Source organism: Cydia splendana, chromosome 22 (genome assembly GCF_910591565.1).
Source record: "Cydia splendana chromosome 22, ilCydSple1.2, whole genome shotgun sequence".
Classification (NCBI taxonomy): Eukaryota; Metazoa; Arthropoda; class Insecta; order Lepidoptera; family Tortricidae; genus Cydia; species Cydia splendana.
This window is the reverse complement of record NC_085981.1, coordinates 7,247,561-7,265,185: the sequence shown is the minus strand read 5'-3', so window position 1 is coordinate 7,265,185 and position 17,625 is coordinate 7,247,561. Positions and strand designations below refer to the sequence as shown.

At 36.8% G+C, this 17,625-nt stretch overlaps 1 protein-coding gene across 1 annotated transcript in view; it reads right to left on the bottom strand.

Annotated features, from left to right (window-relative positions):
- LOC134801522 (transmembrane and coiled-coil domains protein 2) overlaps window positions 1-17,625 on the bottom strand; it is a 97,486-nt gene that overhangs the window by 36,233 nt on the left and 43,628 nt on the right. Inside the window, exons 2-3 of the mRNA XM_063774134.1 lie at window positions 11,987-12,098; window positions 10,934-11,085 (exon numbers count right to left, since the gene is read on the bottom strand). Coding sequence (XP_063630204.1) covers window positions 10,934-11,071 — 138 coding nt within the window. The 5' untranslated portion in view covers window positions 11,072-11,085; window positions 11,987-12,098. The remainder of the gene's footprint in view (window positions 1-10,933; window positions 11,086-11,986; window positions 12,099-17,625) is intronic.

The following is a 17,625-nucleotide window of genomic DNA, read 5'->3' as shown; positions in this document are numbered from 1 at the left end:
TATTCCAGCTTCGATCGCGCCACTACGTGCACTTCAACTCTTTTGTGGTGCGCGTGCCGCGACCGCTGCAGGGAACAATCGAGTACGTCGACTTCTGGCCGAAAGGTGTCGTGTTTCGGAGGTTCCGGGGCAAACTGCCGAATCCGACACAAGAGCAGCCGATGCAACGGAGCCACGCCGTTTTGTCGACTAAATAGTGTGTAGTTTTAAGTTTATAAAATACATATGTATGTTAGTCTGTAAGGTATTTGTAATATGGGCCTTGTTGCCTGAATTAAATTTCTAAATAAATAAAATAATCACAACTGGTCCCGAAAAAAAAAGGTTTATAATTTTTCCGTTGAAATACATACCACATGTTGTAGTCATTTAGAAATTGCGCTTATTTATATTGTACAGAATAAGGATGTTTATCTATTATCTATCCACCAAATTTTATCGCAATTAGACAAAAAACCGGCTAAGTGCGAGTCGGACTCGCGCACGAAGGGTTCCGTACCATTACGCAAAAAACGGCAATAAAATCACGTTTGTTTTATGGGAGCCCCACTTAAATACATATTTATTTTATTCAGTTTTTAGTATTTGTTGTTCTAGCGGCAACAGAAAATGCATCATCAGTGAAAATTTCAACTGTCTATTACGGTTCATGAGATACAGCCTTGTGACAGACAGACGGACAGAGGAGAGTTAGTAATAGGGTCCCGTTTTTACCCTTTGGGTACGGAACCCTAAAAATAGAAATCATCCCATTTACACGATTGCCTACCGCGTTCCCACACAAGAAACTTTACACCCTTATCCCCTAATGTCTCTATTGTAGTCATTGTTCAATCCCGCATCTTTATGTTTGTATAATTTTTATATAAAACGACATATCTTAATAGAATATGTACGGTATTTAAGACCTTTTGTGTGGAGCGTTTTTGTGCGATATTATACGGGATGGGGACACCCTTAATGGTTTTTACTTTGAGGTGTTCTTTTTGAGATTTTTTCGGTTTCAATCGATTGATTTGCTTATAAGGGGAAATCTGATAGCTTTATTGGTATAGTACCTAGTAAAATTTTTAGATTTTTAGTGTTTCGTACAGTCAGCTGCAGAGAAAAGGTACCACCACTACATAGAAGTTGGTATGGAGGGGTGGTACCTTTTCTCTGCAGCTGACTGTACAAGACTTTGTTCACGGAACACTTATGGGATCACTTCGGTCTTGCAAATCGGTTTTGTTGTTACAATTTCCACTAGCATATATCTAAAATCACTTTTATTTTATTTTAATTATTTTATAGAAGTAAACAAATCTTAGGAAATGAAGAGAGGCCTGTGATATTAATTTAGACATTGCAAAACAAAAATAATGTGTAACTTCGCGAACATTACGGAACGCTACAACTTTTTAAAGAACACTTACAAATTTCGAATATCTCATTGTGAATGATTTCATTATTTGGCAAGCACTTTCACCAGATTTAGAACTGTTATCCAATATAATTAACAACACAATGCGCCTGTACTCAAACTGTAGTTAATGCTACTATCTGCAACAGGAAACCTAAACGACTAATACCTCTAAAAATAAACATTTACCTTATTTCCCTATGTCCGAGGAAGCATCATTCGTAACATACACAAGAACAGATTACCCACCACGAACAAGACTATTTTCACTAAAAACTCTACACATCTATCATGCCAATCGTCGAATCGAAGAAGCAGAGCACTCTCTGATTCGCACGTCATGTTTTTACGGCACTTTTAGTGGCATTAAAAATTGTTTATCACTCTTTTTTTGCACTAAATTTGATAGGCAGTTTGCTTGTGTACTTTTTAAACACTTTTTCACGGCTCTTTTAAGTATTAGCAGACGTTGTGAACGTAAATATGGAAAGACCAAACTGAGGATTATTGAATCAAAACAACTTTAAATGGAGATAGATAAAGATCTAACTAGCATCTTGATTGATTATGTTATTGTTATTATAACATAATATAGATAATGGCTATGAGCAGATAGAACTCTATCTGCTCATTAACTAATGACGCACCTAAATCACTTTGTTTTGACCACCTGCAGGTTAAGGAGGGCCTTAATTAAATAAATAAATAATTATTTTAGTAATTATTTATTTCCGGATTAGCAAAGTAATACTTTTGTTTTGATTAATATGGATTTACGCAAAGTAACGCGTGATTCTATTAATTATTAAATATATACATATATAATTTGAAGGTAATTAAGAGCAAGTGTTAAAGACGAAGGACTAAACTAGAGATATAATATCATATGGTGATCCGGAAGACCGCCGAGCCTCATACCTTTCTAATAACATTCAATTGTTAGTTAAGTTTAAGAGCCAACAGGAGTGGTCATTCCTCCATACAAACGTAGTCCTCGTTTTCCTCCGTGGTTTTTGAAGCTAGAGCAATGATTTTTTCAACACAGATTAATATTGTCAATATCTGTGTCGGACCGTTTTGCTTTTTTTGATATTTTTGTTTTTTAAGGCGCTAGAGCCCTTCAAAAACGGCCAAAATGGCCTAATAGACTATGCCGCAATGAGAGGCGTGGTATTCAAAACTGATATCAATTAGCCAAAAAAGCAAAACGGTCCGACACAGATAATTTCATAATCATTTAGATTTCCAAATTTGGTTACGATTGGTTAAGTTTTGGGGGAGGAAAAAGAGGACTACGAAACCTCGATTTTTGTCATTTTTACGCAGGATTTTTCGCCTCAGCTGCAGTTGTCCCTATCGCACTAATTTTAGGGGCGGAGTCAAGTTTCTAAATACGTACACAGCCAGAAAAGTGATGGGCAATAGTCGACATTTAATGTCGATAATCTAGTGATGTAAGAAGTTATCGATAAACCGTCTTGTGTGAAAATATCTAGATCCTAAGATACAAGGGGTTTTGGGTTGAGAGTAGGGAACACATTTTTGTAGTTATGATATACAATCTATTATGAACTTTTTGATTCTAATATTTCAAATTAGAAATCAAAATCAAAAATATTTTATTGCATGGTTAAAATGGGTTAACAAAATTTTTAGGTACCTACAGGCACGCTTCGTAATTGTCGAGCAATTTAGGGTCCTAGCTGAATTGGTTGTTCCATACTTACTCGTGCTCTATGGAATGTCCAATTTAGCTAGAACCCTAAATGGCTCAACAATCACGGAGCGTGACAGTACTAATGATTCATGTTCTGTATATCCTGCCCTACAATGGCGTTAATATTTGGTTGTCATGTTAATATTTGGTTGTCATGTCTATACTTCGTTTTTAAGCATTATTGAAAAAAAAATAGTAAATACTAATATTAACCACTAAGTACATAACTATTACAAAAAAAGCTAAATAATTATACGATTGCATGCTTAAAAAAGACACGTCACCTTCACTCTAATGCTAAACAAACGAAGAATAAGAACTAACAGCGATAAGACCGCCTGTTGCTACCTTTATCTACATTGTAAATCGGTTTTAGGGTTCCGTACCCAAAGGGTAAAACACGGGACCCTATTACTAAGATTCCGCTGTCCGTCCGTCCGTCTGTCACCAGGCTGTATCTCACGAACCGTGATAGCTAGACAGTTGAAATTTTCACAGATGATTTATTTCTGTTGCCGCTATAACAACAAATACTAAAAACAGGATAAAATAAAAATTTTAGTGGGGCCTCCCATACAACAAACGTGATTTTTGACCGAAGTTAAGCAACGTCGGCCGGGGTCAGTACTTGGATGGGTGACCGTTTTTATAAAACCCTTGGAACCCTTCGTGTGCGAGTCCGACTTGCACTTCGCCGGTTTTTTTTTAATTTGTTTTTATGTTTGTGGTGTAATAAAGAATATTTTAGAGTCAGACCAAGAAAAGTCTACAGCAATTTTGATAGCACACGCAGTGCAAGTGTTATTTATATGTCATAATTTCATAGAAGCGACGTTTGAAATAATACTTGCACTGCGTGTTCTATCAAAATCGCTATAGATTTTTCTTGGCCTAACTCTACTTTAAATTACAAAGTAAGGCCTAAATTATAAAATAAGGCCCATCAATGTTTTTTTTTTGTGTTTGTTAAACTTGATATTTTGTCTATAGTATTAGCAGACATGGCCTCAAAATTTAAACCCGCTTAAGAATCGGGCCTTATTTCGTGCATTATATACAATACTACCCATTTTTGTGTAGTCATTATTTATACTATAGAAGCATTGTTTGAGTAGCCAATTATTTAAACAGTATTTTTTTAAAGGGCAACGGTGGCAATATTTTAAGGTCTGGATAATAAGATACAGATCTTAATAAGGATATCAATGTAAGTGAATGTTACCATGACTACCAAACAAACAAATGTGATAGAATTTGCCAGCTGGCATTGTAACATTCAGACAGTTACCTATGTACCTAATCTGAAATATGAATAAATTAGTAATATTTTAAACAGGAAAGTAAACCGAATTTTGGCCTTTTGCTGGACACAATCACAATAGTAATTTGTTTTACAAGAGGGCAAAGTTTATCGCCACCGGTTGATGCATTTGCAGCACCAATGGTAGAAAATGCAAGCTCATCATCAACTGCATAATCGACGTTTGATATGACTATTGAATCTGAGCTTTTTGATCATGAATCATGATAAAACAAAATTTTAGAAGGTCGCAGAATAGTGGATTTAAAATATTTATTTTCTGTGATCTCAAATATCAGGCACGATCATACAAATTGTACATTTGCTGATCTTGCCTTTGTCATTGAAAGACGTAAGGGTTTACACAGAGAATATATATTTAAGTGTAATATGTGCAAAAAAAAGGAAACGATACACTCTGAAGACCCAAAAAGAAAATGTTAGTAAATACTGCTCCTCCCCATGGTTACTTGGTTCCTTATTCAACCTACCTGAAATTAAACGAGTAGGTTAGTAAATTATATCATTTTACATTATAAAGTTAAATGTTTAGGTATCTCAATCACTTACTCACTGGTGTACATGGACGCAAAATTTTTGCCCATCTACTTATACTATCTTATAAAAAATGAAATTTTGAAAGTTAGCACGCTTAAAGTTCGTTTTTTTTGCATTAAGGTAACAGATTTTGACATGTCTTATTAAAAATTACCATTGAAAAATAAGTCATAGCAAATATGTTAGAATTATAAATCATATTAATCATATTAATGAGCAAGAGCACCCTAAACCGGCGAGCGTGTATGAGGAATGTTATGAATGTGAAGGAAGCGAAAGTGGTATGTCAGGATCGTAGCAAGTGGAAATCCGTGGTCTCTGCCTACCCCTCCGGGAAATAGGCGTGATTGTATGTATGTATGTATGTATGTATGTATGTATTAATCATATACTTTTTTATATTCTTTTGCTTTCATAAGTAATATAAACTAATTTTTGAAAGCGTTTTTCAATAATTATTAATAAAAAGACACGTCATGATTGTTTACCTTCTTTCTAATGCTAAAAAATAACGAACTATAATAACCGGGCCTTATTTGGTACAGAACCTTGATTTGATAGGTACATCGGATATTCTGGGCCCCTGAGTTTGTTACGTAAAGGACAAAATGGTGACATGTGGTTAGAGCTGATACTGTTAAACTAGTGGTTCTGTGCGCTAAGTATAAAAAATAAGCTTCAGCGAACTCATTAAGCCTAGAAAAAACCCTACACCCTACTGCCACTTAAGTCAGTCTTGAGTCTTTGAATCAATTTCCGTAGTAGTACTACTACTACTAAGGTACTAGGAGGTAATAAGGCCTATAGTAGGTATAATAAGGCCTACCTGAAAAATAATGTTCTTACAACAGTGTAACCGTGTTAGTTATTTGAGTAACATATATGTAAAGTGATACAATTAAAAGCTAACAGCAAACCAGTACATAAATTATATCTTATGTACTTCTTATGAATTACACTCTTATAAAGGTTTCGGCTAATTACGCTTAATTACTTGAATAAAGGTAGATGAATTGCGTGCGGTCCAATAGGTAACCACAACTCACGGAGTCCAAAACAATAAGCTGATCAGCAAAGTCAAGTAAACAAAGCCAAGTCACAGTAGTAGAAAGATTATCGAGTTCCGTAAACGTAAGCCGGGTCAAAAAATTCAATCGCAACACAGTAAGTAATAAGTGAACGCCTCGTGGCAGTAACGCACGAAAAATAACATTGCAAATTGTCGGCAATGAGGCGCGCGCGGGTGCAAGCGTACGCATCTGTGTGCGTGCATTACACACACAAATACAGTCTCTCACGCCCCGTCAGAGCGACGGGTATATTCAGCTTGAAATCTCAAAATTGACTTTTAGCTCAGCTCCCGTTTCGTCTTAAGGTCATAATATCTCAATGGTCTGAACTCATCATACCTTCCCGTGATGCGCTTTGTACACCAGCGGGCGTAATATGATCGTTTTTATCGCGTTTGATATAGCATGATATAGCAAGCGTCTCTTACTAGCGTGTCATGACAAAAAGGGACGTTTACTGTTATCATGCTCGATAAACGCTGAGTTTATTGGCTATGCGACTTAGGGCAAATTGCACTACCACTATAAACAGACTGATCAGCGGCAATCAGCAGTGAACTATGAAGATTTTCCCATACAATAAAATTTGTTGAACTTTTTGTGCACCTGACCTTTCATATTTTATACCATTGCAACATTTTGAACTATTACTTAGAAATAATATTGTAAAGCATTTGAGCCATACTGAAATATAATTCGCGTTCAAAACCATAGTAATAAATATAGTATCAAACGAAGCGAATAATCATGAGATTGAGCTAGTATTAGGTGAAGGCGATTTCACGGTAAAGCAAGGATTTGTCGGAAATTTGAACAAAGATCAAACGAACGCGGTAACGGATGTTATGCTGATATTTCTCATGTTTTCTTGGATTAATCAGGTTTATTGAGCAATTCGTAATTGGTGCGAACACGAATATACTCCCAGTTTAAATTACCGTGCCTCGCCATGTGAAAAATATATTTCTAATATTTAAATGAAAATTTTAATATTAACATAAATTACGGATATGATGGTCGTAGGGTTTTCACGTGACATTAGTACCTCCACGTGGTAGTCTAATGGCAATTAAAATAAACAGAAACTGTCATTATTACGACGGGCTACCGGCCCGATTCGGACTTTAAGATACGTCAGTCAATAGACCTAGAAACGATATGGATTAGATGTACCAGTGTCAAAAGTTAAGTTTTTGTTTGAAATAACGTGACATTTGACACTGACATATCTAGTCATTAGAGTTCGAATCGGGCAGTCCATCTTACGCCCAATAAAAAAATCTTGAAAATGTTAAAATAACTAAATCCTAAAATTTAAGACATTCAGTTATGACCCCTTACTAAAAACTAAAGGAGCAATGTAAATATTCACCACCTCGACCGAGATTCGAACACGCTACCTTTTTTTGACACGGGTTTCCTTTAATGCAAAACTTGTAATCGCCATAGTTGATAAAATAACTTAAAGCAGTTATAGCGTTTTTCTTTGACGTCTTAATATAAATTTGATATGTGTACGCTAAAGCTCTCCAGGCTTATTTCAGCAGCAAACATGGCGAAAAGCTTTTCTGGCGAATTCAATATGCAATATCGGATGTTCGTGAGATGTCGGCGCCACGAGGATTTTGGACGTCCCTGCTCGCTTTACAAACAAGCTTCAATTACCATATAGTTAAGTAATGAAAATAATATTTAAGCTGACGGATTTTTATGTACTTATCCTAGTGTAAATATGCTAAACAAGTACGTAGCTTTGGTTTTAGGTTTTGGAAGTTATTTGACTAAAGTACGCGACACTCTTGAATCTTATACTTATAACTCATCCGCTTTCGGCTCGGCCACGACATTATATATACCATACCATACCATAGGTGGGAACGAAAGGTCCGATCGCTGTCTCGCTCCAACCTATGGTTATCGCTGCCGCCGTCGCAAGTCGCTCAATGTCGTGGCCGAGCCTTTAGAGCGTCCGTTAGCTGGCGCGGGTGCACGGAGCGGGCGCACGCACTCGGGTCCCATTGAAGGTAGGTAGCTAAAATCCGTCGCACGCGTCCGCGCCAGAGGGCGTACCGCGAACCACGTTGGACGTGTTGGCTCCCTGTCACACTTACGTACGAATTTACAAGTGCAACAGAGAGGCAACGCGTCGATCGTGGTTCGCGGTAGGCCCTCTGTTAGCGTGGCTCATACTCTTTGTGACGTCACTTTAACTTCTACAGTAACAAAAAAAAATTAAAAACAAGTTTTTGGAACGATAATCGTTTTTATTCGTTTAATTTATTGTCCAAATTAAATTTGGCTTATAAAATTACTAATATTTCTTTTGATAAAATATTAAATAAACATTTGCCGATTTCGTTGAAAAAATGTGACGTCACACCAGGGGGAGGGGTTTGCCAAATGTGACTAAGTGTGACAAGGTGGGGGGGAGGGGTAAAAAAACTTAGAAATTCTTAGAAAAAAAGTATATCAACCTTTTCAAATAACATCCCAGAGCTAATAACAACCTCAATAAATAAATCACCATGTATCGTCTCGCTCTATTAATGCGAAATGTATCACATACTCATCAGCAGGCAAAAAAAAACTGGTTTAAGTGAAACAGGCGGCCTTGCGGATAATGACCGGATTTATGTGTGTGATGGACAGATAGCCTTATCTACGGGATTGTGTACTCGTGATTTACTTTAATTTTGTAATAAAATGGTCTATATATAGTTCATTTGATTATCGGACTCTACAAAGTATGAAACAGATATAGAGAAAAATACTTAATTTCACATTTGGTATACATTTTGAAGTTACCGGGAATGTTAGTTCTTCAAAATGTTCACTTATAGTGTTTCTTATACCTCAACATTCATCAAGGAATTCAAAAATAAGTATGATTCGATTTGATTAGATTTCTTTATTTCAAGATTTTATTACACTATAAATTTGCTACATTCGTCAAAATTATGTTTATCTTCTCATCATGATCGTCAAAAATTACATTATAAATTAAAAATTCAAAATAATAAGATGAATTGTGTCTCCCAATAAGGATCGTCGTGTACAAAGAAAAACATGTCAAACAATTGAATATAAGTAAACCAAATTAACATTAAAGCCAACTGCAACTGCTGCCAATGGCAATTAACTATCTATACTTGTCTATATACCTTGTCATTTTTAAAAAGTACAAATATTAAAGGAGCAATGTTTTTCACTTCACTAAGCGCCACTTGCACCATCCTACTAAACCGAAGTTAACCGGTTAAACCGTTAACCCAGTGTCAAATCGTACTGGTAACCATGGTAACTCCAGGTTTAACCGGTGAACCCGGGGTTAGTGGGATGGTGCAAGTGGCCCTAAGGAGTTAAAAATCTATAATTTATAAGGACTTGAGAAAGGTTGAGTAGGTATCCCGGGTAATTTAGTACCTACAGTTGCCTCCAGAAACTCGCGAACTAAATTGACAGCTAGGTCAATGTGCACAAATGATACCACAGTTTGGCCAGTGCTGTTCATATCGATATTTTCAAAAAAGTTTGAATTAGAGAATATCGCAAGATTTCACCGCTAAGGGCGCTACTGTTGCGCGGTCAGTTCAATTGTAACTTTAAGTAATTTTGTTCAGTTATTTTACAAATTTTATTTGGTATTTCGAAAATTGTGCAATTTTATAGTAATTGAGACAAGGATATTGGATATTATATAACTCACAATATACATATACACAATATATCTTACAATCGAATCAACCACTTTTCTCGTCACATTCATATAAATTGAAATCGTTTGTGACTCCTAAACAATTGTCACAAGGGTATAGTACCTAAGTGCAATATCTTACTTATCGAAATTATCGATATCATTTTATCGACACATACTCGTGACTATTTTGCTATTCCTGGTATCATTTTATCTGTCCATCTCATGTCAAATTTAGTTCGCGAGATTCTGGAGGCGACCTTAGTAGTAGTTCTTTACATCCACATTTGACTGCCTGCATGGTCTGTGGATTGAACGCCTCGTGGAAGGGCCATGAGGTCTTCGGCTAGTAAGATACTGACTGCTGGAGCCTGTACTCCACGTGTGTGGAGTCTGTACTCACGCTGCGGAGCGCGGTCGAGGGCGACTGCACGGTGCACGCAGGACCTGATGGCGTCGGTGGCAAGCTGCGCCAGCTCCGTACAAGATGGCGACTGGCTGGTGGAGCCTGTGCTCAACGTGTGTGGAGTCTGTACTCACGCTGTGGAGCGCGGCGGTGGGCTACTGCAAGCGGGACCTGATGGAGTCGGTGGCAAGCTGCGCCAGCTTCGTAAAAGATGGCGATTGGCTGCTGGAGCCTGTGCTCAACATGTGTGGAGTCTGTACTCACGCTGTGGAGCGCGGTGGAGGGCGACTACACGCGGGACCTGATGGCGTCGGTGGCAAGCTGCGCCAGCTCCGTACAAGATGGCGACTGGCTGCTGGAGCCTGTACTCCACGTGTGTGGAGAGTCTGTACTCACGCTGTGGAGCGCCGCGGAGAGCGACTGCACGCAGGACCTGATGGCGTGGGTGGCAAGCTGCGCCAGCTCCGTAAAAGATGGCGATTGGCTGCTGGAGCCTGTGCTCAACATGTGTGGAGTCTGTACTCACGCTGGGGAGCGCGGTGGAGGGCTACTGCAAGCGGGACCTGATGGAGTCGGTGGCAAGCTGCGCCAGCTTCGTAAAAGATGGCGATTGGCTGCTGGAGCACAGGCTCCACATGTGTGGAGTCTGTACTCACGCTGTGGAGCGCGGTGGAGGGCGACTACACGCGGGACCTGATGGCGTCGGTGGCAAGCTGCGCCAGCTCCGTAAAAGATGGCGACTGGCTGCTGGAGCCTGTGCTCAACATGTGTGCAGTCTGTACTCACGCTGTGGAGCGCGGTGGAGGGCGACTGCACGCGGGACCTGATGGAGTCGGTGGCAGGCTGCGCCAGCTCCGTACAAGATGGCGACTGGCTCCTGCTGGAGCCGAGGCTGTGCCCGTGGCCCACGTGCAGGGTGTCCATTGTGATGTGTTGACCTTTGAAAGGTGAATAATAAAATTATTAAGTAATAGCGTGGGTCAGTTGATCTATTCTTGTTATTTTGTCCCGTCAGCCAGGCGACAATAGTACCTAGCATAGTTTGTTAGAATACAATGTTATACTGTGTTCTACTAATAGGAATGCTAAGTAAAAATGAATGTTTGCTTATTTTAAATCCCATGAAACCAGGCTTTTAAGAGTGACCCCGGAGACCGGAGACTAGTCTTGGTAAGGAGTAAGGAAAACATTTTGATTCACCCAATAAATGATTTCTCCCGGCTCGAGTCGTTCTATATAGCTACAGGTAGCCTAGTGAGGACTAAGGAGGTTGCATTGTCTATCTATAAGTAGCTATCAGAAGCATGCCTTTTGCGGCAATTTACATGTAAAGAAAATATATGGCGTTATATTATATTATACCGGAGTCGATAGGCTTCCTGTATATAAAAGGCGTATCGGACATAAAAACCATGAAAGCATCAAAGAACGCCTATCTCTATTTTAAACATTCATATTCATATCTGTCAATCATCAAGTTGAGTTGGAAACAAGGAAAAGACTGACCTAGTATCATTTTATTGAAATTAACATTCGCCTCACGTCCGTCATTAGAAACATATTAGAATAAAATGGTAATACAATGGCAAGTTTTAATGACAGAGACGAGTCCTAACCTAAAACGAAAAACCCTTTGGACTTGATTGTTTCAAGGAGTTGTTGTTGTTGAGGAGTTGAAAACCTCTGGGATCTTTTTGACTCTATCGACCCATATGTGTCCCTGTCCTCCTAGGACACAGATTGTACTTTAAATTACTATTAAAAAGTTATTGATTCAACATAAAATTTACGACGGGAATACGAAAGCTTAAGTAATGCTCAGTAAAGTAAGGTACTCACAAACTAAACCTTAAGAGGAGACATAACAGCGAGGGTTCGCTGTTTCAATTCATAATAATCTTGATAGTAAGATGTCGGCGTCTGTCGGTGACGGCTCCATTCCTGGAAATATCTGAAAAGATGAGAAATAAATTATTTCTTAAGAGTCTTAACTTAAGACGTACCTAAGTTATAAAGTAAGAAGTTTCAGACAACGGATGCTAGGGATTAAAAGGTTGGGTGTTTGGTATTTATTTGTATAAAAAAATACCTTGTAGATTTCAAGATTTGTGGATTTCAGATATTCATGTAGTTGTAGGTTTATGTCTTATTCTTTTGCTTATTTATTTATTATTTTCATACTGATGTGATAGGGTACTGAGACAGCTGTCACTTAAAGTTTTGACACTTCAAAACCATAGTTTTTTTTTTAATGCATCTTAGTTTAATTTTAATCAATAAAATAACTTTTATGAAATACATAGTAGATGTAAGAAACTAAAACCCGTTCTGAGCCATGCCGGGTCCAAAACATAGATTCAAACTCAGAGTGATTCAAACCATTTATTAGTATCGAATAATACCTAAATCGATTGTACTTTTTGAAAGAGGTTTGCAATTAATATTTGAAACACTATTACTTGAGAGCAAAGAGCATATAATCACTACGTTTTTGAGAGTTTGTCATTATCCATGCACATTGCCATGTGACACCATTATGTGACATTAACATTTCTATTTAGTTTGTAAATAAAATTAAACTTTCTTATACTTGATAATATTACTTGTGGAAATGTTATCTACCTAGCACTATTTCGGCTATTTCTCTTTATTATAAAGGGACTCAAAACGAGAGAGTTTTCTGAGAAAGTCCGGCACAAGTGAAAACATCTAAAACGGGTGAGTGAGATTCGTTATACATTTGTTTAATTGAAGCTTAAGTCCTATAGAACTTAATAAAATGAATTACATATAACTAATATAACCATAAACAAACAGGTATCTACGGTGTATGTTTTCCTGGAAAAACAGTTAATTAATTTCCTATTTTATTTACAAATAATTTGATGGCTTCTACAGGATAGGGATTCGTTTCAAGCTGTCAATTTCCTGTTTTGCGATGTTAAAATTATATCTTCATGCATAGGGTTTGCAATCCGGATCTGAAATGTATGAAATTATCCGGATCTGGAACCGGATCCGCGGATATTCCCATACATTTCGGATCCGTCGTGCAAACCCTATTCATGCACCTAACTTTAATATTACCGCAAAGCAGGATACTGGTATTGGATATTTTGCATCAGATGATGCCAACCTGTTGGGCAATAATGAATAATTAAACATGACAGGGTAGCAGATTGAATTTACGGTAAACAACAACATATTCAGCCAATCGTAGAGCTCGTCACCGACAACTTAAATACATACATATACCTAAGCAGTGTTGGCCGAAAGTTAATGCGAATTGAAAATGTTGGCCATTAACCATTATAAATTGAACCTTAAACCGTAACGGACGATTACAGTTTACGATTCAATTTATAATGGTTAATGGCCAACATTTTCAATTTGCATTAACTTTCGGCCAACACTGTACCTAAGTATGGTAATAACTCTAAAGAACGTTTTGCCCAATTAATGTATGTTAGTACATATATATCTATTTATTTGGCACGCTCTACAATCAAATTGCGTAGCGGATTTAAACGTATAGGATACGTAAATTGATATATAAAATATCTGAATTGCATCAAAAGTATTTTCTATATGTTACAATTGTGACGAATCTAACGACGCTATAGTATAGACAATCAATTATTATTATTATAGAGTTAATCAATTTACGTATTAAAGCACTTGTATTTATTGTTTTTGTACATTTGCTTAGATAAATATTATATGCAAATGATTCATTCTATATTTGGCCCTTGATCCAGCCATCTATCGAGATACCTATTTACATCTAAATATAAAAACAGCATAAACATATCGAATACAGGTCATCTTACATCATAAACATAACTGACGTAACCGATAGTGTTTACATTGAAATTTGGCCGCATTCGTAATACCTGGTTATTGTTATGCTAATATGTAGTTATTGGAAACAATGCATTGAAAATAATATTAAGCGTGCACGCATTATACGGGCGCTGTTGTTTTACATTTCAAAATAAAAATGAACATTGTTAAATATGTACCTAGATTAAGAAAAGAAATATTAATGATACTTGTGTGTAGGTATTTATGTATAAAATTAAGACGCTCTGCTCTACTCTGCAGCCTAAACTAGATAGGTTGTCGCACGAGTGTCAATGTCCCAATTGTGTAATATAGTTCTAGCCACGATAATTTAGACCTTAAACTTTTGCTGAACATTTGAAACTGTGTCACATACACGTTGAAATTATTCCATTAAAACTTTAAAACCTAGTTAGTATCCTGGCTATTACCTAACTGCCTACTCCAACTAAAAGTGCTATTACGGCTAGAATACTCGAGCGCCTAAACTTCTCGTACAAAACGGGAGATATTCGTAATTAGAACTACAATCCTAAAAGCCAAAGGTGCCCCAAAAACGATGCCGTAGCCACATTTCGTAGCGACGTAACAGTAATAAACCTTTGAAGCTTTTTCAAGGAGAACTTGACGGCAAAGCATACGTCTTGAAACGTCCACTAATGATTACCTATTGTAGTTAGGTTTTTAAGGCTTTTTAAACGTGTGGTACGTCATTGTGTTTATGATAATGTGTTTATTGAAAGTTGAATAAGTTTCCTGGTTTTGTCTTTTACGTCCGTAAAAAATATCCCAATGATTATGTACCAACCAATCTATTTCAATTCTATTGTTTAAATTAAAATATTTACTATCACCTACACTACCTACAGTTGAATTGTCTTTCGTCCTTGGAAATCAGATAAACAGGAGCATAATGATGTAGTCGCCAGGGGTCGGAAACCGGTATTTGGTCCATACAAAAATACCGGTATTATTACGTTCTTTTCCGTTCTTTGGTTTATTATTTCATTTTTAATAGGACAATCTAATAATACAAAGTTTTTACCTAAATACATGATTCAGTCCTACCTAAAAGTGCATGAAATAATGCAAAATATTGGGCTATTTCGGGGTTTTAGTAAAATACCGGTTCCGAGCCCTGGTAGTCGCCATCAAATATACCGGAGCTGCCGAGGTGGTCAAAATATCTGAACAAGGATTCTAGCGCCTTGAAAATAGAGGCGTGTTCCGATATTTGTGAGCACCTTGGCCGCTCCGATATATGCGAAGGCGACTGTACGTATGAGCATAGAGAAATATGTAAGCTTAGAGTGTTCACTCCATACAAATACAAATAACTTTATTTTGCATGAAATATGGTATAGAAGATGGTCAGAGAATATTATACATAGGTAATAGGGCTTGCAATCCGGATATCCGGATACCCGTTTTATCCGGATATCCGTCCAATTTACTATCCGGATTTAGATTAGGTTTATATCCGGATAAAACGAATAATTCGAATATCATTTATGACAAAAATATCATTAAATTTTTTTAAGAAAACTATTTCAAAGACGTTAAAATCATAACGTAAACGATGTCGGTCGATTTATTTATTTATTTAGATACATTTTTGCGGTATGAAAACTGATTATTTAAGTATTCCTCCTTGATTGTCGTCTACTCCCTTATTTTTTTAAATATTTGGGAACAATCTTATGCAGATCGACCTAGCTCCGTAAAACGTACAAAGTAACTTTGAATGTACTTGTACAGTGCAAAAGCGCTGCGCTGCATTATTGTTAGCGTCTGGATACATTATTAATTACGTGCGAAAAGAACTAAAATAAAATGGGTCCAATGGAGGAGAACTTCGGTTGATATTGAACTGATGAACGAGATGGAGTAGCTGTTTAGCAGATATAAGAAAGATTTAGCATTCTGCATTTGACTAAATCTGTAATGAAAGCCTTGATTGACCTTTAATGCTATGTAATATCTCAGCAGTTAGAAGATGTAATCGATTCTCTAAATATCATCAAAACCACGGCCAGTACCATATGTCAATAAGACGCCAATTTCTTAACTGAAGAAGAGTTTAACCATAATTATATAATTCATGGTTGTAAAATTTTAATGAATTAAACGTCAAATATCTTTTGATCATCTGAAGTCACTTAAGAAATTAATTTCGCAGCGCAGGGTGCCAATATTAAGCGGAGGGTTGAAGTATCTCCATAAACTATATATTGTTAAAAAATAAAAATTGCCGAAGGTTGATTGTTATGTCACAGTAAAGCTTCAGAGAAAAAATTTACCAAGTGATATTCGGACAATAAAATTTCAACGTAAATGTAGAACTCCTAAAAATACCTTAGCATTTGCTGTTACGCAACCTTTTATACGTAAAATTTGATTCTATTACATTTTTTATAAAGTTCGTGTGAGTTTTCGTAAATAAAAAGCAAATATTCGAATTATCCGTTTTATCCGGATATCCGGATAGTAAAATTAGAAATATTCGAAATATCCGGATACAAAAAATGGACGGATAATGCAAGCCCTAATAGGTAACACATATTTCACCAGCATCTGGCATGCAAAAACCTAAAATTACAACTAAAACTAAGTTTAAACAATCAAAATAGTCAAGGCCTATATTATATTATGTCACCCACCTCAGTCAAAAGATGCCATGTATTCCTCGATGGAATAGAAGGTCTTTTGTACATACATACATAGATAAAACCCATTTATAATAAGTTTTAAGCGAGCTTAACAGCGAAAACTTATTTATGAAGAGGCTCAAGCTTAAAATAAGTAGTTGGTCAAAGCAATTTGTCATCAGTCAGTAAGAACCAGGAAAACTATATGTACTCATCCTTTTCTTTTGGGTGCTAGTAGTGTAAGACAAAGATAGTACGATTCTCTCTCTCTATGATTGAAATGAGACAGTTCTTTGACAAACTATAAGTAAAATGCAAGAAAACCTCGGCATGTCTAAGTTAACGGACGTCCAAACGTGGTTATCTATGAATACATGAAGCTTCTAAATTTATAATGTGTGACCTCACGGGTCTATTACGGGGTATGCATTATAAACAGGTACCCCCTGTGACCCCCACAACTAATCCTCCTTCAGGTAACACTGCCTAACTTATTAGCCTGCTGAGGCGCCGTAAATCCTACTTAGATAAGTTTTATAGGCCAGTGTGTTGGGATAGTTTATTCTAGGGGACTTTGAACTTTTTGATCCGAGGCCAGGTTTCGCATCCCTTGTCGCGAACTAGATAATTTCGTAAGATGTATATAAATAGTTTCTTTGTTAATGAATGTATATTGTAAAAAATCCTGTCCTTTTGACCTCAGTATGGTTATTAGTGGTCTAGATGTGACCTGTAAAACTACGGCTAACATTTTGACCTTTATAAGATAGTTTTAGAATAAACTGATTTGGATGAAGTTCTAAAATATAATGAATGGATAATAAATCCGCTATTAACCCATTTGCGACATTATATTGCCAATCAAATGGAGACAATTAATCTTTATGATCACTTACATCGTAAAAAATATCTATGGTAGGATGATTCATAAAATATTCACCGTTTTGCTTTACCGTAACCGTATCTAGGTTGCAGATTTAACTTCGT